This window comes from Vigna unguiculata, chromosome 5 (genome assembly GCF_004118075.2).
Source record: "Vigna unguiculata cultivar IT97K-499-35 chromosome 5, ASM411807v1, whole genome shotgun sequence".
Classification (NCBI taxonomy): Eukaryota; Viridiplantae; Streptophyta; class Magnoliopsida; order Fabales; family Fabaceae; genus Vigna; species Vigna unguiculata.
The window spans coordinates 48,105,783-48,126,535 of NC_040283.1; the positions used below are offsets into that span (position 1 = coordinate 48,105,783).

Below are 20,753 nucleotides of genomic sequence, written 5' to 3' on the forward strand. Positions count from 1 at the left end.
ATAATATTAACAAAAACTAACTAATTTACTACTAAATTTATTACCTAATTTCTTAAGAGATTATATACTTACTTGTATATTTATTTAATACCTATTTTTAAGTTGAAGCTAGTCATAATTCTTTGGATGTGATATCATGATATTTTACCTAAGAATTATGTAACAGGAAAAAAAAATGAAGTATGATTTTAGTTCCTGAACTTTGGTCAAAAATTGAAATTGGTTTCTGGTCGAAATTTTGATAAATTTTGGTCCCTAAACTTTAAAAATGGATGAATATAATCCATTTAACCCAATTATGTTAAATTTTTTCAACATAAAGAATGTATTTCATGTTAATATTGAAGTTGTTTACGTCGTTTGACACATTATCGGCTTAATATTTTCTGAAAAATGCGTTCGAAACCTAAAAAAAAGTTATTTTTAAAGTTTGGGGACCAAAATTATCAAAGTTTCGGCCAGGGACGAATTCAAATTTTGGATCAAAGTTCAGGAACTAAAAACATACTTAATCCAAAAAAAAAAACTTAAAAGAATTATGTGTTGGAAAGGTGATATGAAATTTGAAAATTACTCTTTATTTCATAAAGGATAATGATACTTTAATCTACTTTTTTAATACATTTAAAATCCATCAATCTCATCACTCTTAGATCATCACATCACATTACTAAAAAAATAAAATAAATGATTTAAGAATGATAAGTTAAAAATAATTAAAATATCATTATTTTTTCAAAAAAAGGATAAAAATACTTTAACTTACTTTCCAAACTACTAATCTTTTGATTTTCAATGCAAATAGGTGAATTTCAATCTTAATTTCAACCATGAAGGATTTTAATAAACATTAACGAATATATAAGTGTGAAACAATAAAATTTACGAATGATTATATTCGACAGTAACATAACCAAACACGAGAAAGAAAATAAATAAAAAGTCAAATTAGAAATTATTATATTCCTTAGCAACATAACCAAATGCAAACATGCATGGAAAGCAAAAAGAGTCGCAGATAAAATATACACAAGAGTCATATTTTAAAAGTTATCAAATTCTTAATTAAATATACGATAAGAGTGTCTTAATGAAATAAAATAAGAGTATTTTGTTTCCAGTGACATATTTTGAGAATAAAAAGTCAAAAGGAGTTGGAAAAACGTTTAATATTTAGATTGAGAATTAAAATGTCATATACAAAAAGAAAATTGGTGAAAAGTTGAACAAATGAACGAAAGATAAAACAAAAAGACTGACTTTTTTTTTCTACTTCCCCATTTGAATTTCTCAATTCAAAAAAAGTAGAAGAAAATAGCGAAAATAAGATAAATTCAAACATGTATTTTGTTGATAAATTGAAAGAGTGTAACATAATTAATTATAAACATATAAAATATTATTGCAGTTCTCCAACACAGATAATCATAATAATATACTATAAACAGACCAAACTATATATAAATAAATAAATTATATATATATATATATATATATATATATATATGATCATTAAGATTTAATATCATATATTCAGGAAGTTTGTTTTTGTTTGATGTGTCATTAGAGATTTTGACCCATATTCCAGTTGTAGTTTTTAAATTTGTTTTCAAATACATGAAGGACGACAATAATACAAAAGGAAAAAGGAACAATGTTGTCGCATGTAAAAATTACATAGAGTCAATTGAGTTAGAATAAAAATATATAAATAAAATTTCATGAATAATTTCATTTGACTCACTTTTCAAATAACGTTATAGATAATTTTATGGAAGAGATCGTATTGACTCAATTATTTGACAAATTATTGGAACTGAATTGTATAAGAAAAAAATAAATACTAAAATGAAACAGATATATAAATATGGACTAAATTCCTAATTCAATTTGAACTTAATTAAGTTATAATTTTGTGATAAATATAGGAACTAATTGGCTCTTAACTAAAATTTTGTGATCAATTGAATCCTAACAAACTAAAAACTTTAAGATTTGCACATGACATATTTAAAATGTGGTTTTATAACGGTTGATGTATTGTTATTTTTAAAACATGTCACATGACATTAATCACTATAATATAATATAATATAATATTTGTTTTCTCACACTATCCAGAATTATCATATCATATACAATACATATTATATATTTTAATGTAACATTATTTATGTTTTTAAAAAATATTTATTGTTATAAGAATTTATTGTTATTTCTCACACAACCTATCAAATTTATTGTTATAAGAATATTATATATATATATATATATATATATATATATATATATATATATATTTATTGTGTGTGAGAAAAATCTTAAATTTCAATTTCAAAATTTTTTAAAGATCAATTAAATCTCACAACCAATCAAAATTATGATAACTGATTATCGAAATAACTTTAAAGAATCTTGTTATTATTTTTTTTTTCAACCAAGTGGAAGTGAATTGGTTTATACCAAATGTTATAATAAAAAAAAATAATTTGTTTATTTTTGTATATTTATCTTATGTTTTTTTGTTGAAATTTAAGTTCAATTTCCCAGCTACATGTTTCCAATGTTTATGTTATTCTGCATTTTTATTAATTCATGCATTGTATCAATCTTTACATTTAAGTTGAATTTAAAAAATAAAGATTAAAGTTATTTATCTTTGTAAATAAAGATTAAAACCAGTGGAAAATATAAAAAATAAAAAGTCAACAACTAATTATTTTCACAAAATTAAAAACACATGTTACATGATCATTTAATAAAGAAATAACAGTCTATAATTCTAACTGCTTGATTCCCAATCACGTTAAAACACGAGTGGCACAAATATTTACATTTAAGCTGAATTTAAAAAATACAGATTAAAATTATTCACCTCTGTAAATAAAGATTACAACTATCGAAAAATATAAAAATACTCACAGCTAATTATTTTCATAAAGTTTAAAACAAATGTTAAATGATCATTCAGTAAAACATATAACCCTTTATAATTCTAACAACCTGATTACCAAATATATTAAAACATAAGATATTACACGTCTACTTACCATCACTATTTTTTCTTTGGGTTTAAATAACATATAGTAAATTTTAAATTATATGAATAAGTTATTTTGTAAACAGTATAGGTATGTACTTTTTCTTTTCAAATTTTAAATATTTAATTAAATTTAATTAAACATGTGCAATTACTCTATGTTCATTTGAATGGATCCAAAACTAATTTTATGTTCTTTTAACATGATTTGAAGGAAAAAGAAAACACGGATTAGTTTATGTTTTTTTAACATGATTTGAAGGAAGAAAAACACGGATTTGGAGGATGAATATCAAATTTCATCCTTTCAACTATGTATAGATTTGAAAAGATTTATATTGCTTTACTTTTATAACCTTTTTTTCTCGTTACGTATATTATATATATTATTATAATTAATTATACATTATTATTTTATTATATATAATAATATATTTATATTTATATATAATTATAATTATAATTATTAATATATAATAATAAAAATATGTATAATATAATAATTATATACAATAATAATTATTAATAATATATAATGATAATAATTATTAATAATATATATAAAATAATAATTAAAATATCATTAAAATTTAATATTTTTAACTTATTTAAAAGTCATTTAATTTTATTTGTATCATGAGGTTAATTAGGTAATTTTAAATTTTATCTATTATATATTAGTTTTTTTAATCTATCAATCACTCGAATCACTCACTAACTTTCATAAAATTTATTTCCAAATCCATTCATTTTATCCTCTAAATCCATTTAAAAAAAACACGCATATTCATTCACTTAAATCCACACAAATTCATTTTTACACTCTCTCTCAAACCCATCTTATCAAATAAACACACCCTTATATTCTTATAATTTTTTTAAATACCTTAAATTAGTATAAATATATTTTGTCATGGTACATATCGTATATAAAGGAATTTCCTTTTAAATGAAATCTTTTATAAGTCAAAATAATTATTTTTATCAATTTTATTCTCTATTTAGTCATTTTTTAAATTTAATTAGTTTTCTATTCGACATTTTTATAATTTAATCGTTATATTTATTTTTATACTTATAATATCTGCAATAACAATAAATTTATTATTTTTATTATCATAAAGAGCCATTTAAATTTAAATTAAATGAATAAGGTAGTTTGTAATCAAAACTTGATATAACAAACCATTTAAGTATAAATTATTTATATTTTATATTTAAAACAGTTCATTTAATTTTAGAGATAACATATTTTAAAATTAAAATAAATATGAATTAAAAAATATAATATACAAAATCAAGAGGGTTTAAAATAATGGAGAAAACTGTTATTTTGTCTAATTATTGAAAATAACGTGTGAAATTCAAGTTCCAGTAAAAAGTAAATAGTTAAAAGTATCTAATTAAGAGAGTTAAAATTTCATTTACTATATATTTTGAAATTAAACAAAGTATTAAATATTATTATTATAATATAAACAGGAGAATAAGTAGAAAATTTCAGCTGAAGAATGTATTTGTATTTTTACTGTAAAATATATAACATGAGTATTTTTTATGTAATCAAAATTTATAATAATAAATATTTTAAATACGTAAATTGAATTATGCTAAAAAATTGCAAATATATTAATTTAGATGTTTTTAGTTACTGATAATTTTTAAAAATATATCAAAATGTAATTTTTAAAAATAAAAATTCTGTTAAAACAGACACAAAAATGACGAATAAAATAAATCATGTAGAATATTTTCAGATTTAGCATTTTTTGCACGCGAAAAGATATTGAAATCTCCCACAAAATCTTTTATGGTTTGTTATTTACAAAGTAGAAAAAACACATGTAAATAAATTGAAACTTGTATAATATTATGCATTTGAAACCCTTAATTGGGTTATTGGCATTGCTTGAGACTCAGTAGGAAGTGGCGCTTCCATTCCATTGCATTGCACTCCATCGTTCTCGTTGCCAACGCTCAAGCCTTCTCTCACTGTTACCTTCGCAGCCGCAGAACGAAACGAAAGGTTCTTTCTCTATATATCTACGCCTTTCAATATATTTGTATGTGTCCCTTTTCCTCTTTTTTGTTGTTTTTCTTGTTCAAGACGATAAATGCACTACCTTTGACGTGACTGTGATTGAATTCGTTTTTGGGTGTCTTCCATTGTTTTCGTCCTTGACGGGTTTGTGTACGGGTTTTACTTTTGTTTTTTCTTGGTAGGATCTTCTCGTACCCAGTGACCATTCCATGTGTGTTAAAAAAATGCATGGCATTTGGTTGAGAGAGTTGTTTTCACCTATGGTTTTATATGGGTAATCAAAATTATTAGGTTTTGTTGGAGTCATTGCTGACCCTCCATTGACGTGCATCCTTCATCTTTCATCACACCTTCACTGCAATTTGTTGTGTACTCCACTTGTTTGTGATAAAGAGTATAAGAGTAACTGATGTGTAATATGCTGTGATAGAAAAAAAAAAAATAGACAGATGTTAATTTGGTGCTTTTACCAATCATTACTCTTCCTACAAAGCCTTTTGGAAGAGGACACGGGATACAGGAAGAGTTAACATTAATTATTCAAATATATAGTGTATGCAGTGATGTAAAGTAGCAGTAAGACGTTACCAAGACACAAACAGTGGAGTGGTTTTAAAAAGTGGCTGTAATAACAGGTTTTTCTGCGCCATAGCAGCACTACTATGATATAGGCTTCCAAAACCCAGTTTTTGTACCCTTAGAACAACATTGTTTTGGATTTACTTTTGGTAAAATTCTGACTTTTACCTCATTTCCTTATGCATTTGTTCCTTCAGAAACATAATGGCATTTGAAACCCTTCCTCCTTTACTGTTCTTTAGGAATTTACACATACTGTTCTTTAGGAATTTACATATTCATTAATTTTGTTGAACATATATGTTCTGTTCTTTCGTTTTCTCTTAGACTCAATTGTTTACATATGCTAATATGTATTTAATTTTTTAAGTTCTTTTCCTATTCAATTCACCATCGTCTCGTTTTTTTGACTTCATTACTGTGTGTTCTTATCGCTCCTAAGATTATGGTAATTGCGTGTGACTAGTGACTTATTAAATATCATGAATTTATTAAATTTTGGATTTTCGTTGACTATTTATTATTTATATACATAGTATGAATTATTTAGTTTGCATTATGCTTTTTAAATTTAAACTAGGGGTCATTCCAGTATGTGCCACTATTATTGTTTTTCCAGAGCTGTATGTATCAAATGTTTGGGATCATCATCAGAATCATACAATTTGATGCGAATTAGCAAGTTATCAATTCATATCATAACATGATTTAAAACGAGTGTGAATTTTACTATAAATTAATGAAACAGGAAGATTTTGTATCAATGTTATAAATCAAATGATTAAACGGTTCATTATGTTCTTGTACTTTTTACTTGTATTTAACCAACTCTCATCAAAGAATTAAGAAGTCATAGAAACATACATTGCTGAATGAAAAGGAATTGAAGGAGCCCAACTGATCGTATCGTATTTGATTATTTCACTACTTTATTTGTCACTTGGTCTCTCTGTGTATGCAATCTATTTGGATGTTTCATTGGTTTGCTTTGATTCTCTTCCCAAATAGAGGCTTCACTCACATATAACTAATAATTTTGTTGTTAGACTTGTGGTTAAGGTGTTTTTAACTATCTCTACTAGTATACAATTATTACATTCAACACTATATCTTCAAGTTGTTTTTTCATTGTGTCTGAATCTTACAATTTTAATACAAGTTATGATTCAGGATTAAAAAATTATCTTGGTGATTTCCTCTTTGAATCTCAATTTGACAACCGTGTTTGGCATTGATTGATAGCTGCTAGGAACCAAAAATGTAAATGAGAAACTATGCTGAAGATCACTGGCTTCTTTTGTTTTGTTACTCTCTGTTTGCCTCCCCCTTTTGATGTATATATCACTATTGCTATACGAGAATTATACCCTTGTCTGCTTTTCTTAACACAAAAGTGATGTAGTGCTGGTTCCAGTTCTACCACATTTTGATTACTCTCTTGTAATGCTTTACTTTTAATTTGTTTTTCAGATTCAACCTGCGGTTCTGTCATGGAGTTAAATATCCTTGAGTCAGAAACACATCAAAATAGGAGGAGAAAGAAATCTACTGTTTGGGAACACTTCACTGTGAAAACTGATGGACCTGGATGTGCCAGGGCTTACTGTAAAAGATGCCAAAAGTCATTTGCTTATCTCAAGGATTCAAAACAATCTGGCACCAGTCATCTCAAGAGACACATTGCTCTGGGAATCTGTCAGAAAAATAAAAAATCCCCGTGTTCCAAAACTGATGCAGATCCACCTAAGAAACGAGCAAGGGCAAAACCTTACATTGCTGCTATCTCATTTGATCAGGAGCGTTGCAACAGTAAGATGGCCAAAATGATTATTTTACATGACTATCCACTTCATATTGTAGAACACCAAGGTTTCATTGATTTTGTACGGACACTACAACCCCAGTTCAATCCACTGAGCCTTAATGCTCTTCAAGGGGATTGTGTTGCTATGTACCTCAGAGAGAAGCAAAACCTATTGAATCTTATTGATGGGATTCCTGGACGAGTCAACCTCACCTTAGACTTATGGACTTCAAACCAAACATCAGCCTATGTTTTTCTTCGAGGTCACTTCATTGATGGTGATTGGAATTTACATCATCCTATTCTTAATGTATTCATGGTACCATTTCCTGATTCTGACGGTTCCTTAAATCAAGCTATAGTGAAATGCCTGAGCAATTGGCATTTAAAGGGTCGGCTATTTACTCTTGCACTTGATAAATTCTTCTCCACTGAGACTTTGATGGGAAATCTGAGAAGTTTCCTCTCTGTTAATAACCCTGTGATTCTCAATGGTCAGTTTTTAAGCCAGAACTGTTATGCTCGTGTACTTAGTCGCCTTGCATCAGATGCTCTATCAGCTATGAGAGAAACAATCAATAAAGTTCGCGAGAGTGTGAAGTATGTGAAATCTTCTAAATCAAATGAAGCAATTTTTTTGAAGCTGAGGCACCAACTTCAAGTCCCTAGTACAATGGACCTTGTCATCGATGACCAAAATAAATGGGACACAATTTACCATATGCTTGTAGCTGCTTGCAAATTAAAGGAAGCTTTTGTTTCCTTTGACGCCTTTGATCCTGATTTCAGAATGACTTTAACAATGGATGACTGGAAGCATGTGGAAACTCTATGTAGATATTTGAATTACCTGTATGATGCAGCTAACATTTTAACTGTTCAACCGTACCCAACTGCAAATGTATTTTTTCTTGAAGTGTCAAAACTTCAAGTGGTGTTGACTTGTGCAGCCTTAAGCCAGGATCATTTCTGCAGGTGTTTGATTATGCCTTTGCAAAAGAAGTTTGATCAATATTGGAGAGAAAGCTGTTTCATCTTGGCTGCTGCTGTAGCCATGGATCCAAGATACAAAATGAAATTCGTGGAATCCACCTTCGCTAAGATATTTGGTGAGAATGCTGAGTACTGGACAAGAGTTGTTGGGGATGGTCTTAATGAACTGTTCCTCGAATATAATATCATACAAGTGCTTCCTTTTACAGCAACAAATGATAATGAAGGGAATGAGACTATGATAAAGACTGAGCCATTTGAAGAAGGGGCATTTGATGCATCTCTTTTTGCGGGTGATGATGGACTTTCTGACATCGAATTTTATATATCTGATCTAACATGTAACCAGCAATTTAAGTCTGAATTAGATGAGTATCTTGAAGAGCCTCTTGAGACAAGAGTACAAGAATTTGATGTTCTGAGCTGGTGGAGAATAAACGAATTGAAGTACCCAACATTGTCTAGACTAGCATCAGATATTTTGTGTGTGCCAGTATCCACCCTCTCAGGAGATGCTGTTTTTGATACAGAAATTAGAAAAATGGATAACTACCGGAGTTCATTAGATTCCTTGACTCTTGAGGCCCTTATTTGTACCAAGGACTGGTTCCAGTATAATTCATTACCACCCATCAGTGTTTCAAATGCACTTGTCAAAGTTGAGTGTTAGGTATAACTTTCCTCGTTTAGGGATAGATTCTCAACTAGCTTTTAGGTGTTGAATTTTTTGGTACTGTCATTCAGGGCAATTAGTTTTTCTGCTCAGTTGTCCGTTTTGTTACTTGTTTATAGTATATAGAGTTAGCTTTGTTCCAATTATTTGGCCAAGCAAAATATAAATTGTATTACAGGTTCAACCAAACCAGGAAAGTTTGCTTTTATTTTTCCTTTGAATATATATGAACCCCATGGCGCGAAGGAAGTTTCTCATCACACCAGGAAGTTTATCTTTATACTTTTCTTGATTGGAAAATTAACGATAGAATAATGAATCTGTGTAAATAACATTGTGTTATATGGTCTAATAGATAATTTCTATCTATTTGTATATAAATTTAAACATTGTATAGTTACATAAGAAAGGAAAAAAGAACGAAAATTTGAATCCATTTAAACATTACCATTATTTATATCTGATTAACGGGCAAGTAATCGGTGAATAACCATGTATTACTGTATGAGAGGAAATATTTGGCTACTAAGTGGTCAGTTATTAAATATTACTAGGCTAAATTATAATGTATTGTAATTTTTTTTATTCTGTTATAGAAAATTCTTAAATTATTTAAATAATCAATTTTGGGTACATTATCTCCTTTATTTTAATAGAATATTTAAATCCAAGATCTATTGATTTCGTTTAAGAGATAAAAAATGATTTTAGTTAAATGTAAAATATAAAAAAATAAAACGTAACTGAAATTAAAGATTGGTCAAAATTGAAGATATTCTCAAAATATGAAGGCTAAAACTACAAGAAAAAAGTGAGTAAAATCATGAATAAAAAAGATCTTGCTTTAAAATTTGGAGTTTTAAAATATTCGAATATTGGACAGCGTCATAACACTTGAGAACTGATTATACTGCCTTTATAATGAAGTTTTTATTTTAAAATACGTAAAAAAAAATTAAGAGTATAATAATGGGTTATTACTAATTGAACTGATTATTAATAATCGGATCTAGATTTCAAGTTATTTCGAGACTTCATATTTGTGATAAAAAATGCTTAAGAACGTTTTCAACTTATAAATTAAATAGAAGTTCTAAAAGTTGTGAACTAGATTCACAATCAATCGAAATTTAATATAAAATTATCTAATGAGCTAAATTATGGTTGCGAATAAACTTATATTAAACTAGGTCTTTTTAAAATTTTAATCCATAAACAGTTCCTTACAGTATGTTACAAACTGAAGAAGTGGAAATTGCATGAATGAACAGAGTTTTAGTCATAATTAAAATTGTTCTTCGTGAGATACATTAATTCACAAAAAGAATGCTACAGCACCAACACCCTATTGAATCTAGTCTCTGGTGCAACAACCATAGTCGTAACCACCAGATTTAAAGCATGTAAAATTAATCAAACTTAAGGTCTCAAAAAGTTGCAAGTGCACACAGAATCTATCAATAATATAGCAGTCACGAAAACCTGAATCTCTTCCAGGCATCCGACCAAAACCCTAAGAAGCTAACTCATTTTGATCTCATTGACAAACTATAATAATGGACGTCCAAGACAATACATCATGAATCAAAACATAAAAATACCTGGTAGCTTTGTACAAGAAGTGGGCATTAACAATAGTCACAAAAACTGAAGGCATCCTATTCATGCCTTCCATTGGTCTACATGGGATATTAAATTATCATACATGATATTTGAAGCGGAAGAGACCAACAGATCATAAACACAACGTATAAACAGCAAACCTAAGTTGCAGGCACATAATAAACCACCCTTCTGGTGTTCTAGTGTGAACACAGCAAAATACAAAACTAACTCCCATACTTGCTACTTAGCTTTCCTTTTTGAACTCCTACCAGTTTGATTGCTTTGAACTCTTTTCTTTGATAGCTTCTCTTCCCCAACTTGTTTACTATTAGTAACGTTGCCTGAATTCTTCTTTGCAACTTGATCAGTATCACCATCAGTACCAGCATCACTGTCATTGTCTTCATCACTTTCCTCTGGTTTTTTCTTTTTAGCAGGCTTCCTGCCTTTAGCTCCAGCTTTTGCCCCCTTCTTTTCTTTCCCATCTGTCGGTTTCTCAGTGTCATCAGCTGCACTTGCTTTCTTTGATGCTTGCCTTTTAGTCTTACCAGTTTCTTTTACATCGACAGATCCACTAAGCTTTTGCAACTCTGGCACGTAAGCAGTTGTCTAAAGCCAACATCATGTTTAGATCAGAAATACACATAATATAATGATAAAAATAAAACAAGTGACAGATTGGAAATGTTCAGAACGACGTACCCTACCACCAGCAGTGATGAAGTCAATTTTTTTCCCTGCATCACATGAAAAATTATAAATGTTAGGACGACAAAAAACTTTAGTTTTAAATTATTATTCTTGGTCAGAAAGCAGGAAACACTCATCCAATATGTAAGGGAAGAAAATATACCGAGTTAATGAAAAGGATCGAAGAAACTGATTGCAGATAAATATGTTTTGCATTGATAGAACAGAAAAACTGGTGAATATAAATTAAGGGTAATAGCCAATTTTCGAAAATATAATTAAAATAAAGTCAAAATAATTGACTTAACAGGATAACTCGGTCAGTTTAAAAATGGAGTATTATATGATGCATGGGCGACGCTTTCAATTTTCAAATTCTAAGAGATCAATAACTTGGTATCAATATTCTAATAGCATCCTCCATAGTAAAATGCACAGGAATTTCACTAATAATATGACCGCTGACAATAACTTAGAAAATAAAAGAACTTATAGTTCTATATATGCAATCTTATCAGAAATGGAAAACAAGCCTAGGATTCGGGTACCAATCAAGAAAAGTAAATTACACTAACCAACAAAGTGAGGAAGTAAGAAATATATGCAGTAAGAAAACCTGTGAAGATCGGCTACAATTCATGTAGCCCCAAAAAATGATTATTTTTATAACAAAGTGAGGAAGCAAACCATCAACAAAAGCCTTGTCAGGCTTCTTTTCCCGTGAATGAAATATCCAACTGTTAGGATACTGACTACTATCTGCTCCAACCTCAACTGCTTTTTCAATGACCTGTAAAAAGGAACTATATGTCAACTAATACATATTAGAGAAGTATTCTCACCACTTATTTTTCCAGGCTTTTTTCCCCATCGAAAATGAAATAACCATTCGAGAGGAAAACGGCTACAGTCAGCATCAACTTCAACAGCCAATTGAATAACCTACAGGTTTTATCCTCTATACTTTTTTATTAAGTAAAGATGTACTATAAACTACAATCATATCAAGGGAAATCAGGGTACCCACCTCTTTAATGCATTTGTACAAAGTTGAGCAGCTTACATCAGACAGGCTAGAAGCTGCCTGCCGTGGATGAATTCTTGCCTGAAAATAAGTTTTATAATATATTAACTGCTGATTACAATCAGGTGTTAGAGCATATACTGAATCCTATGAAATGCAAGTTCAAAAACATTTTGAAGCTCATGATATACAATGCAAAGAGAGAAAAAAATCTAGTACAAAATAATACTTGTGAGCAGCTTAATTTCATCTAGATCAGTTTCAATTCTACATAACCATGCGTTAAGAGTTTAAAACATCATTTTATTTTCTAACAGAACATCATTCATCCTCAAGAAATTGTCAAGCTTACATCAAATTTCTTTATGAAAAATCTATGCGGCAACTATTACGATTTGGAGGTTTCCCATTACAATACCCCCATGATATAGGTACACAAACACACACACACACATACATACTTGCACGCACACAGACATATAGCTAAAAAGTAAACTTCATACAAAAAAAAAAAAAAACTATGTAAGCATCCTTTCCAGCATATTTGTACAAACTATAATTAAGCCTTCTTTCCCCTCTGCACTTCAAAACATCATGAGTCTTATACAGAGACAGGGGACCAATAAGAACCCTGTACAAACCATAAGATCAGACCAGATTTGTGCAAAGAGCATATTGATCATCTTGTATAAATATAATTCGAGCCATTTCTTAGAATTCAAGTGATAAAGGATTTATCCCTATCCACAACAGGACCATGTATTGAAATTACTAATAAAAAGACTAAATTGAGATGAATATTAAACCTAATAAAAAAACTCTGGCTACATTAAAATCTGGCATATTTCACTAAATATAATTGGAAACACTAAAAATTTAAAATCACTTAGAAAATGAAGGTTGTACTTACTTGGTACAGCACTTCATCAGCCACCCAATTTCCAATACCTGAAATATAGCTCTGGAAAGATTGAAATTTCGGATCATTAATAATTAGTGTCATGATACAGTCAGATGCAAAAAAATATATCAAATTCCTGTGCACTGAAACCATGAGAAGAAGGAAAGTATCTTTACACACACACACACACATGTACTGACAGTTGTTACACTATATTCGGTGCTTGTGAATTGATGTGTAGAACAATGTTACACAACCATTTAATCACAAATTGCAGTCAGTTTGACTTATGACATAATTATTGTAAAAGTCAACAAACTCACTATGCACGACAGTTTATGATTGGACAATACTGTAAAACTATCTCACATTGCCAAAGCATAACCTTTTTCCTCTAAAAAAATCATCAACCAAACCACACCACAAATTAGCATGATTAATTCATTTAACTAAATTTTTCTATTCATGTAAAGTACAAACAAAGAATTTATGACATAATTATTGTAAAAGTCAACAAACTCACTATGCACGACAGTTTATGATTGGACAATACTGTAAAACTATCTCACATTGCCAAAGCATAACCTTTTTCCTCTAAAAAAATCATCAACCTAACCACACCACAAATTAGCATGATTAATTCATTTAACTAAATTTTTCTATTCATGTAAAGTATAAACAAAGAATTTATGAACTCTGCATCTTTTCTTATCATTTGACCTGTCCCATTTGTCTCATCAACAGAATATTGTCTTATGCTCAAGCACAAGTTATCAATAAATTAAGGTGTCCCAATGAACTTGATTAAAGAACACCAAATCTTGACTTCTCAAGCAGAAAATAATAACCCCCACCAATGCAAAAAACTATACAAAAAAGGAAAGTGCACACACACAAAGCAAAAAAAATGATATATTCAAATAATAAACAATTTAAAAGATGAGTGAAATGCATTGTATGGGAAGTGATAAAGGAATAATTTAATACTTGATCAAGTAATAAAGCCTTGATTTCAGTTTTCCTTTTGTGCAAAGACTCTGTAAACTTCTCAAGTGTCATTTGTTCAAAAAGAGCATCAGGACCAAGCTCAGATATGGGTGGCACTGATGTTGGCTACATCACAGGAAAAATATATACAGTCAATGTCAAATTTATGTACTAAAAAAATAAAAATGGTTGGTAGTTGGCAAGTAGAGTCACAATACATCTTCTAGAAGACGAACTTTAGCGAATCGCCTCTTGTCAATGAAAGACAACTCTAAACCATCATCTAACTGCATAAATGTGATTTAATCTGATTAATAATGATATTTCTAAGGGATAAATTTCTTTGAATCTAATGGTTCACAAATCTTATGAATCCACAACAAAATGAAGTTTAATTTGTCGCATATGAAGTCAATGGATTGAATCACAACAGGTTACAAGACCAAAAGGTCAAATCTAATCAATGGAGTTATCTCCTACCTCAATGAAGAATTTTGAATATTTTGAGGGCCACTCTTCCTCATCCTTCACAGCTGACCTACATGGCACATGCATGTTTATATTCCAGATATGTGCCAAATAATTGCAACAATAAATGATAGAAACACCAAAATAGTAAGGTAGATGTTTGAAAAAAGAGTCTTCCATGCAACTAACTGCTGAGTTAGCAAAATTGGCAAAAGGATGATTCAGATGTATGCAGTATAATGCTAGGGAGTGAGAATTGGAAGGTGCCTAGAACAGTTTTCTTTCCCATTGTACTTCCCCGGTAGTTTTTATACAGTTGGGATCTTGTAGCACCCTGAAACAGGTCTGATTTTATCAATAAGACAGAACTCTCCTCAGTACTCTTGCACAATGTTGGCACCTCCCGATACATACAAAGCCTAAGCAGTTTTGCACATTTTGGTGAGATATGGAATATAAGGTTTAATGTCAAAAGAAAAATAAGAATTACAATCTTCTAATGCAAAATGCAAAATCTTATCAAAGTATCTGATGGGTTCTTGCAAGGTTAACCATCCGGAGAGATTCCATACCAATGAATTCAACAACCCTCCGATTCAAAACCTTAAGATAACGAGTTAGAGTCTTCTTTCTTATGTATTGTTCACCATGCTTAATCTTACTTAATGAAACACACACACATTTGGAATCCTAAAAGTATCCTATTTTAAAACCCTAATAAAAGAAGGATGCAGGGGAGATCGTGGTAAGTAAGAAAGTCATGGTATATCAACAGCATTAGTGTGTGGGTGTGAAAAAACCCATTATTGTCAACTCACAAATGCAAGCTAATAAAAGATTCTACGTAAAGTTTTTTTGAAACTTCGGCATAACTCATCAGTATAGTGAAATAAAGATTACTTAACCATACCCCATAGGCCTTACCTTTTGTACTTTGTTACTGCGACTCCTTTAATGTATATAGCACCAGCCATGCCTGAGATATAAACAAAAACTCATAAGTAACAACAAATTGTAGCTATAAATTTAGTAATAGACCTAGCTATCCCTTGTGTCTCTTCTTATATTTCGTCTTACAACAGTTTCATTTTAGAACCTTATATCGTGTTTTCAGTGTCACTGTTACCGACTGTTGTAAAAGCTTAAGCCGTTAGGTGCATGCACAGGTATGGTTAACATGCATCACCAAAAATGCAAGAACCACGCCAAGACGTAATGCGAACTAAGCAGCAAAGAAAACTGTAAAAAAACGAAGGAGAGTTTCACGTGGTTCACGTTTTCAGTTAAAGCGGAAAGAGAAAAGAACGAAGCTAGGGTTTAAGAGAGAGAGAGACGGAGGACCGAATTGGAAGGAAGGAAAAGGAGGGGAATCAAGCTGAAGCCACATGTTCTTTCCCTTCCGGTGAGCAGCGACGATGAGCTTGCCGAGAACGGAAGCTTCGAAGTCCGAGCGAGACACCGCGTCGATGACTTTGGAATCATCGGCGACAATGCATTTCGTTATCTTCTTGCCGACGCAGTTTTCCTCGACGGCCCTCCTCGCCGCCTCTACCTCTGGAAGCTCCGGCATTGCTCTCTCTCTCGCTCGCTCGCTCTCACTAACTCCTCTGCCGTTTTCCCGCGTTCTTTTCCGGACTCTTTCTTCACCTCAAACTCGCAATTTTCAATTCGAGTTTTTGTTTTCTGCTAAAGGGCTTTATCGGGGATGCCTCAGATAAAAGCTTCTCCCTGCACCTCCATATATTTACTTCTGCACCTCATATAAAGAAAATTCAATTTTTGCCCTTTTAAAATTGTAAAATCCGGTGACTTTCAAGTCCGTAAACCTTTTCTTTTTCTTGGAAAAGGAAACTTTCAAATTTTACAATTCAAAAAGGATAAAATAAAAAAATATATGTATACAGAAAAATAAAAAACATACGAAAGAGCAAGAGGAAACTTAGATTCATCTCAAACGGAATCTGGTCTGGACCTGCATTTCCTTTAAATTTTGGGCCGGCCCATTCATTTAGTTAAAGGCTTTTGCTATTTTTTATTGTTTATTGACCATTATTTTTTTCACTCCCATAACTTCTTTCTGCGCCTCTATAGTATGTATACAAGATTCGGATGAAAATTTATAAATGAATATTTGTTTCATTAATTGCTTGTAGTTATGTCAACGAGTACGGGTAATTACAAAAAATATTTAAAAAAATATTTAATTATAGTTGATGCTTTAATTAACAAGTCAATTTTTTTCAATTGATCTCTGAAAAAAATAAAAAAAATAAAAGATTACTAACAATTTATAGTGTAATTTATTTTTGAATGAAATATTAAAGAAATTATTAACTTTATCAATGTTCACATCTTGCAACATTGTATAAAGTTTCATGTTGTTCAATTTTAATCTAAAAGAATCTGAAAACATAAGAAGTTTATTAAAAATTTCTAACAAATCACTTAATTAAAATATATAAGTAAAAATGTTAATTTCATTACCTTCCATATTATCCATTACCAGTCTTGAAGACACATCAATGTCACCGCAGTATTTGGAAGTAATCTACTCCTATGTGGGATAAGAATTTGACTACTATTACTGAACGAAGATTCATAATGTTTTGTACTAGTATATATATATATATATATATATATATATATATATATAAAGGTATTTTTGTAAATTAAAGTTTAGCGGGTACGGATATCCACGAATACGAATACTATGATACTCGTACCTGCCCCGTTAACATGCGATCAAAAATACTCATACCCGTGGATAGCAGGTATCCATTCTTAATATCCGTTTCTTATCCATTGCGGGTTTTATCTACGAATATTTAGAGTACAAATTTTGTTGATATCCCTTCTTGTAGCTTTATTTTTACACACATGTTTCATTAGTTACTCGAAATATTTTATGTTTGGGTACTACTTGACACCCAACAAAAATTCACTATTTCTATCTATTATTTTATCTTTCAATCTTTTTATTTTTTTTTATAAATTATAAAAATCTAATTCTTTTAATGATTAAAATATATCTAAAAGTAGGTTGTTAATTGTTGTAAGTGGTGTAAGAAAAAAACTTTTTATTTTATTTAAGTAATAATAGTCAATAATAGCAGTCCAAAGTCTTGCAGCTCTTACAACCATTACACACTAAACAGTGTACTCTCGGCATAAATGTATGCATCCACTAATTATATGGACAAAAGCAAATCTATGTTTAGATGCAGACTCTTCGTATGAAGTTTTTCTTTTGTTGAAGTCATCTATAGGTTTAATTATAATCACACACAAAAGCAACAACTGTGTGGTTCATACTTTTGCTACATGAATTGCTCTCGTTCCTCGTTGATAATATTCCCAATGCGTATCAGCATAATCTTTCACTTTCTTAAACAGCTTCGGTTGTTCTTCATTCACCAAACCTTGTTCTGGGCCAATTTCTTTGTTTGGCTCTGGAGTGTAGAACATTGCAACAGATATTCTTTCCCTCTTGGAGTTCACCAATACCCGATGCATAGGACTCTTGAAAATTCCATTAGTCATTATCTGAATTTCAAAAAGCACCACTATTATCACCTATATTGTTCCTCAAAAAGCACCACTGAATTTTAAATTGGATGGATACACCACAAACTGAAATGTTATGAAACTAAATTAACAACACATACCTCCATTTGATCACCCATGAGAACAAAGAGGGCATGAGAAATTGTGGGAATTGTGAACCATTTATCGTTATTGTGGACTTGGAGGCCCTCAACGTCATCTTGCAGTATAATGGTGTACCCTGATCCATCTGCATGGGGTTTAAGCCCGAGCACAATATCAGGTCGTGCACAGCAAGAATAGTAGTTGAACCTCACTTGCAGTAGTGCTTGTTCACCAAATTGATTCAAGAAGCAATTTTCTTCTAAATCTAATGACTTAGCCATAGCTGTAGAAATAAGATTTGTTGCCTCTCTCAGTTTTGCTGTGTATTCTTCCACAATTTTCCTGCAAAGAAAAAAGTGTTGCTGATCTTAATCAACACAAACATGTCACCTTCCAACTGTTTGAACATTTGTCTGCATTGTAGTTTCAATTTACCTAAAAGATGGTGGATTTTCTGGCCACAAACTTGACTTCCTTCTATTTTCAGGGTATACGTCAAGGCACAATCTATCTGACCAATCTAAAAACTGGCCTTCTTCAGGAACTGGATCAGCACCATACCCTTCAAATTCTTTCACCCCTTTTGAAATTTTCTTCTTTTGTTCCACTGGCTGCTTAAAAAATTCCCTTGCAACTTCACGAACCTTGCCCAAAAGTGTGCTTGATGTGCCATGGTTTATTGCCTTCCAAAAAAGCTCATAGGATATGCTTTGTGCAAGTGGTATATCTTCAAATCTACAAATCTACAAAATTGAAATAAAATTTTCAAGTACATACCTGGAAGCATCCCCAAGAGGAGAGAGCTGATCTTAGCTTTTGAAGCTCTTCTTTTTGTTTAGTTACTGGTGTTGATGATGAAGATATGAGCCCAAAATCAATGGTGGGTGGTGAACATAACGTTGAAGTCACGGTTTGTGTGCAGTTAACATCTCTACGAACGTAAGGAGGAGGTGGTTCCTCACCATTCTGAACCATTTCTTGTACACGCTTGGATAACAGTGCTTCCATGGTAAGTAACTCTGCAACTTTTTGTTTTCACATTGCATGATTATATAATTATAGTTTTTAAACATAACAATTTCTGACAAAACGGTGGATACTATCAAATCATTGATCGTTACTTCAATGGTCTGTATTCGAAGTCTTCGTCATCTTTCAATCTATTCAATTATCTGTAAATGTTTAGATTTTTTTTTCCGCGATTATAAATTATTGTCTTTTTTGAAACCTTAGGGAAAGATTTTATCCTTATTCTGATCATTTGAGAAAAACTAGTGCTTCAAACGAAGAAGACAGTGATTACATTCACCATCAATATTAATTATATTATACAATCAGTTAATAATATTTATTTAGATATTATTATTGTTCCTATAAAAAAGTTTATATTGATTATATTTTTAGTTTTTAAACTTTGATGGAAAGTTAAATTCATATTCTTCTATCTTTTTACACATATTTAAACTTTAAAAGAAAATAAATATAATCATCTTAATTAAATTAAATCTTTGTTATATATATACATATGTTTCAAGATGACGTTTTCGACTCAAATACTACTCTTTAACATTCTTTATACACGTGAGAAAAACTATTAACTTTAGGTTAAAAAATAATATTCATTCATTTTAAGTTTAAAAATAAAAATGTATTAAGGAGGGTAGAGTTGTCAAAATGGACCATTCGGTCCAGATCGACTCAACCCATCACGAGTTTGTCATTTAGTGGGTCAATCCAACCCGACTCATTTATAAGCGAGTTGAAAAACTTTGAACCCGACCCGACCCACCACAGGTTGGTGGATTAAACAGGTTGGCTCACTAGCTCACTTAATTAAAATAAAATATTTTTTTTGTTTAAGTCATAAATTACAATTTAGATTAAAATTTAAATAAATTTCAATACAATCTAAGTACAATCCAAAATGATGTTAAACTCCAATACAAACCAAAATTAAAAAAAAAATTACTATCTAAAATCAAGCATTATTGTCACTTATCCAACTATAATATTAGAGTCTTAAATGGATAAATTCACAAAATTTTTGAAGCATCTTGTTTATCCCCATCTATATGGAGTTGAAGCTAGATTTCCATTTGTCAACACACTAATGTGTTTGGTTAAAAAAACAGCCTAACACTACAAAGTTCAACATAATGTGTGTAACCATACGGATTGGTGGGTCAATCCGGCTCACCACGAGTTCAACCTAAGTAAACTGGGTCAAAAATTGACCCATACTGACATTCGTAAAAAAAATTTAAACTAAACTCGGTCCAAAATCATAATGAGCCAAATTC

The 20,753-nt window shown here is 30.5% G+C and overlaps 3 protein-coding genes across 6 annotated transcripts; 1 reads left to right on the forward strand and 2 right to left on the reverse strand.

The window, feature by feature from the left end:
* The first annotated feature begins 4,945 nt into the window (after nucleotides 1-4,945).
* LOC114183913 (zinc finger BED domain-containing protein DAYSLEEPER-like) lies at nucleotides 4,946-9,387 on the forward strand. The gene is made up of 2 exons (XM_028071094.1): nucleotides 4,946-5,066; nucleotides 7,131-9,387. The coding sequence occupies exon 2, from the start codon at nucleotides 7,151-7,153 to the stop codon at nucleotides 9,125-9,127; it is 1,977 nt and encodes a 658-aa protein (XP_027926895.1). The 5' UTR covers nucleotides 4,946-5,066; nucleotides 7,131-7,150; the 3' UTR covers nucleotides 9,128-9,387.
* A 1,132-nt stretch (nucleotides 9,388-10,519) lies between these two features.
* Nucleotides 10,520-16,476, reverse strand: LOC114183332 (formamidopyrimidine-DNA glycosylase). Of its 4 annotated transcripts, XM_028070313.1 has the most exons (11): nucleotides 16,147-16,476; nucleotides 15,730-15,781; nucleotides 14,818-14,875; nucleotides 14,556-14,624; nucleotides 14,338-14,463; nucleotides 13,360-13,410; nucleotides 12,453-12,530; nucleotides 12,268-12,367; nucleotides 12,113-12,199; nucleotides 11,438-11,472; nucleotides 10,520-11,344 (listed from the first exon to the last, which is right to left on the reverse strand). In XM_028070313.1, exons 1-11 carry the CDS (start codon nucleotides 16,373-16,375, stop codon nucleotides 10,976-10,978), a joined length of 1,254 nt encoding a protein of 417 aa, XP_027926114.1. In that variant the 5' UTR covers nucleotides 16,376-16,476; the 3' UTR covers nucleotides 10,520-10,975. The 4 variants fall into 4 exon arrangements, with proteins under 4 accessions (XP_027926114.1, XP_027926112.1, XP_027926111.1 ...); XM_028070311.1 differs by lacking the exon at nucleotides 12,113-12,199; XM_028070310.1 differs by lacking the exon at nucleotides 12,268-12,367 and having other exon boundaries at nucleotides 12,113-12,215; nucleotides 16,147-16,475.
* Nucleotides 16,477-17,865: 1,389 nt separating this feature from the next.
* LOC114184124 (protein SRG1-like) lies at nucleotides 17,866-19,514 on the reverse strand. The gene is made up of 4 exons (XM_028071375.1): nucleotides 19,231-19,514; nucleotides 18,889-19,136; nucleotides 18,471-18,795; nucleotides 17,866-18,348 (listed from the first exon to the last, which is right to left on the reverse strand). The coding sequence occupies exons 1-4, from the start codon at nucleotides 19,459-19,461 to the stop codon at nucleotides 18,112-18,114; spliced, it is 1,041 nt and encodes a 346-aa protein (XP_027927176.1). The 5' UTR covers nucleotides 19,462-19,514; the 3' UTR covers nucleotides 17,866-18,111.
* Nucleotides 19,515-20,753: the final 1,239 nt, after the last annotated feature.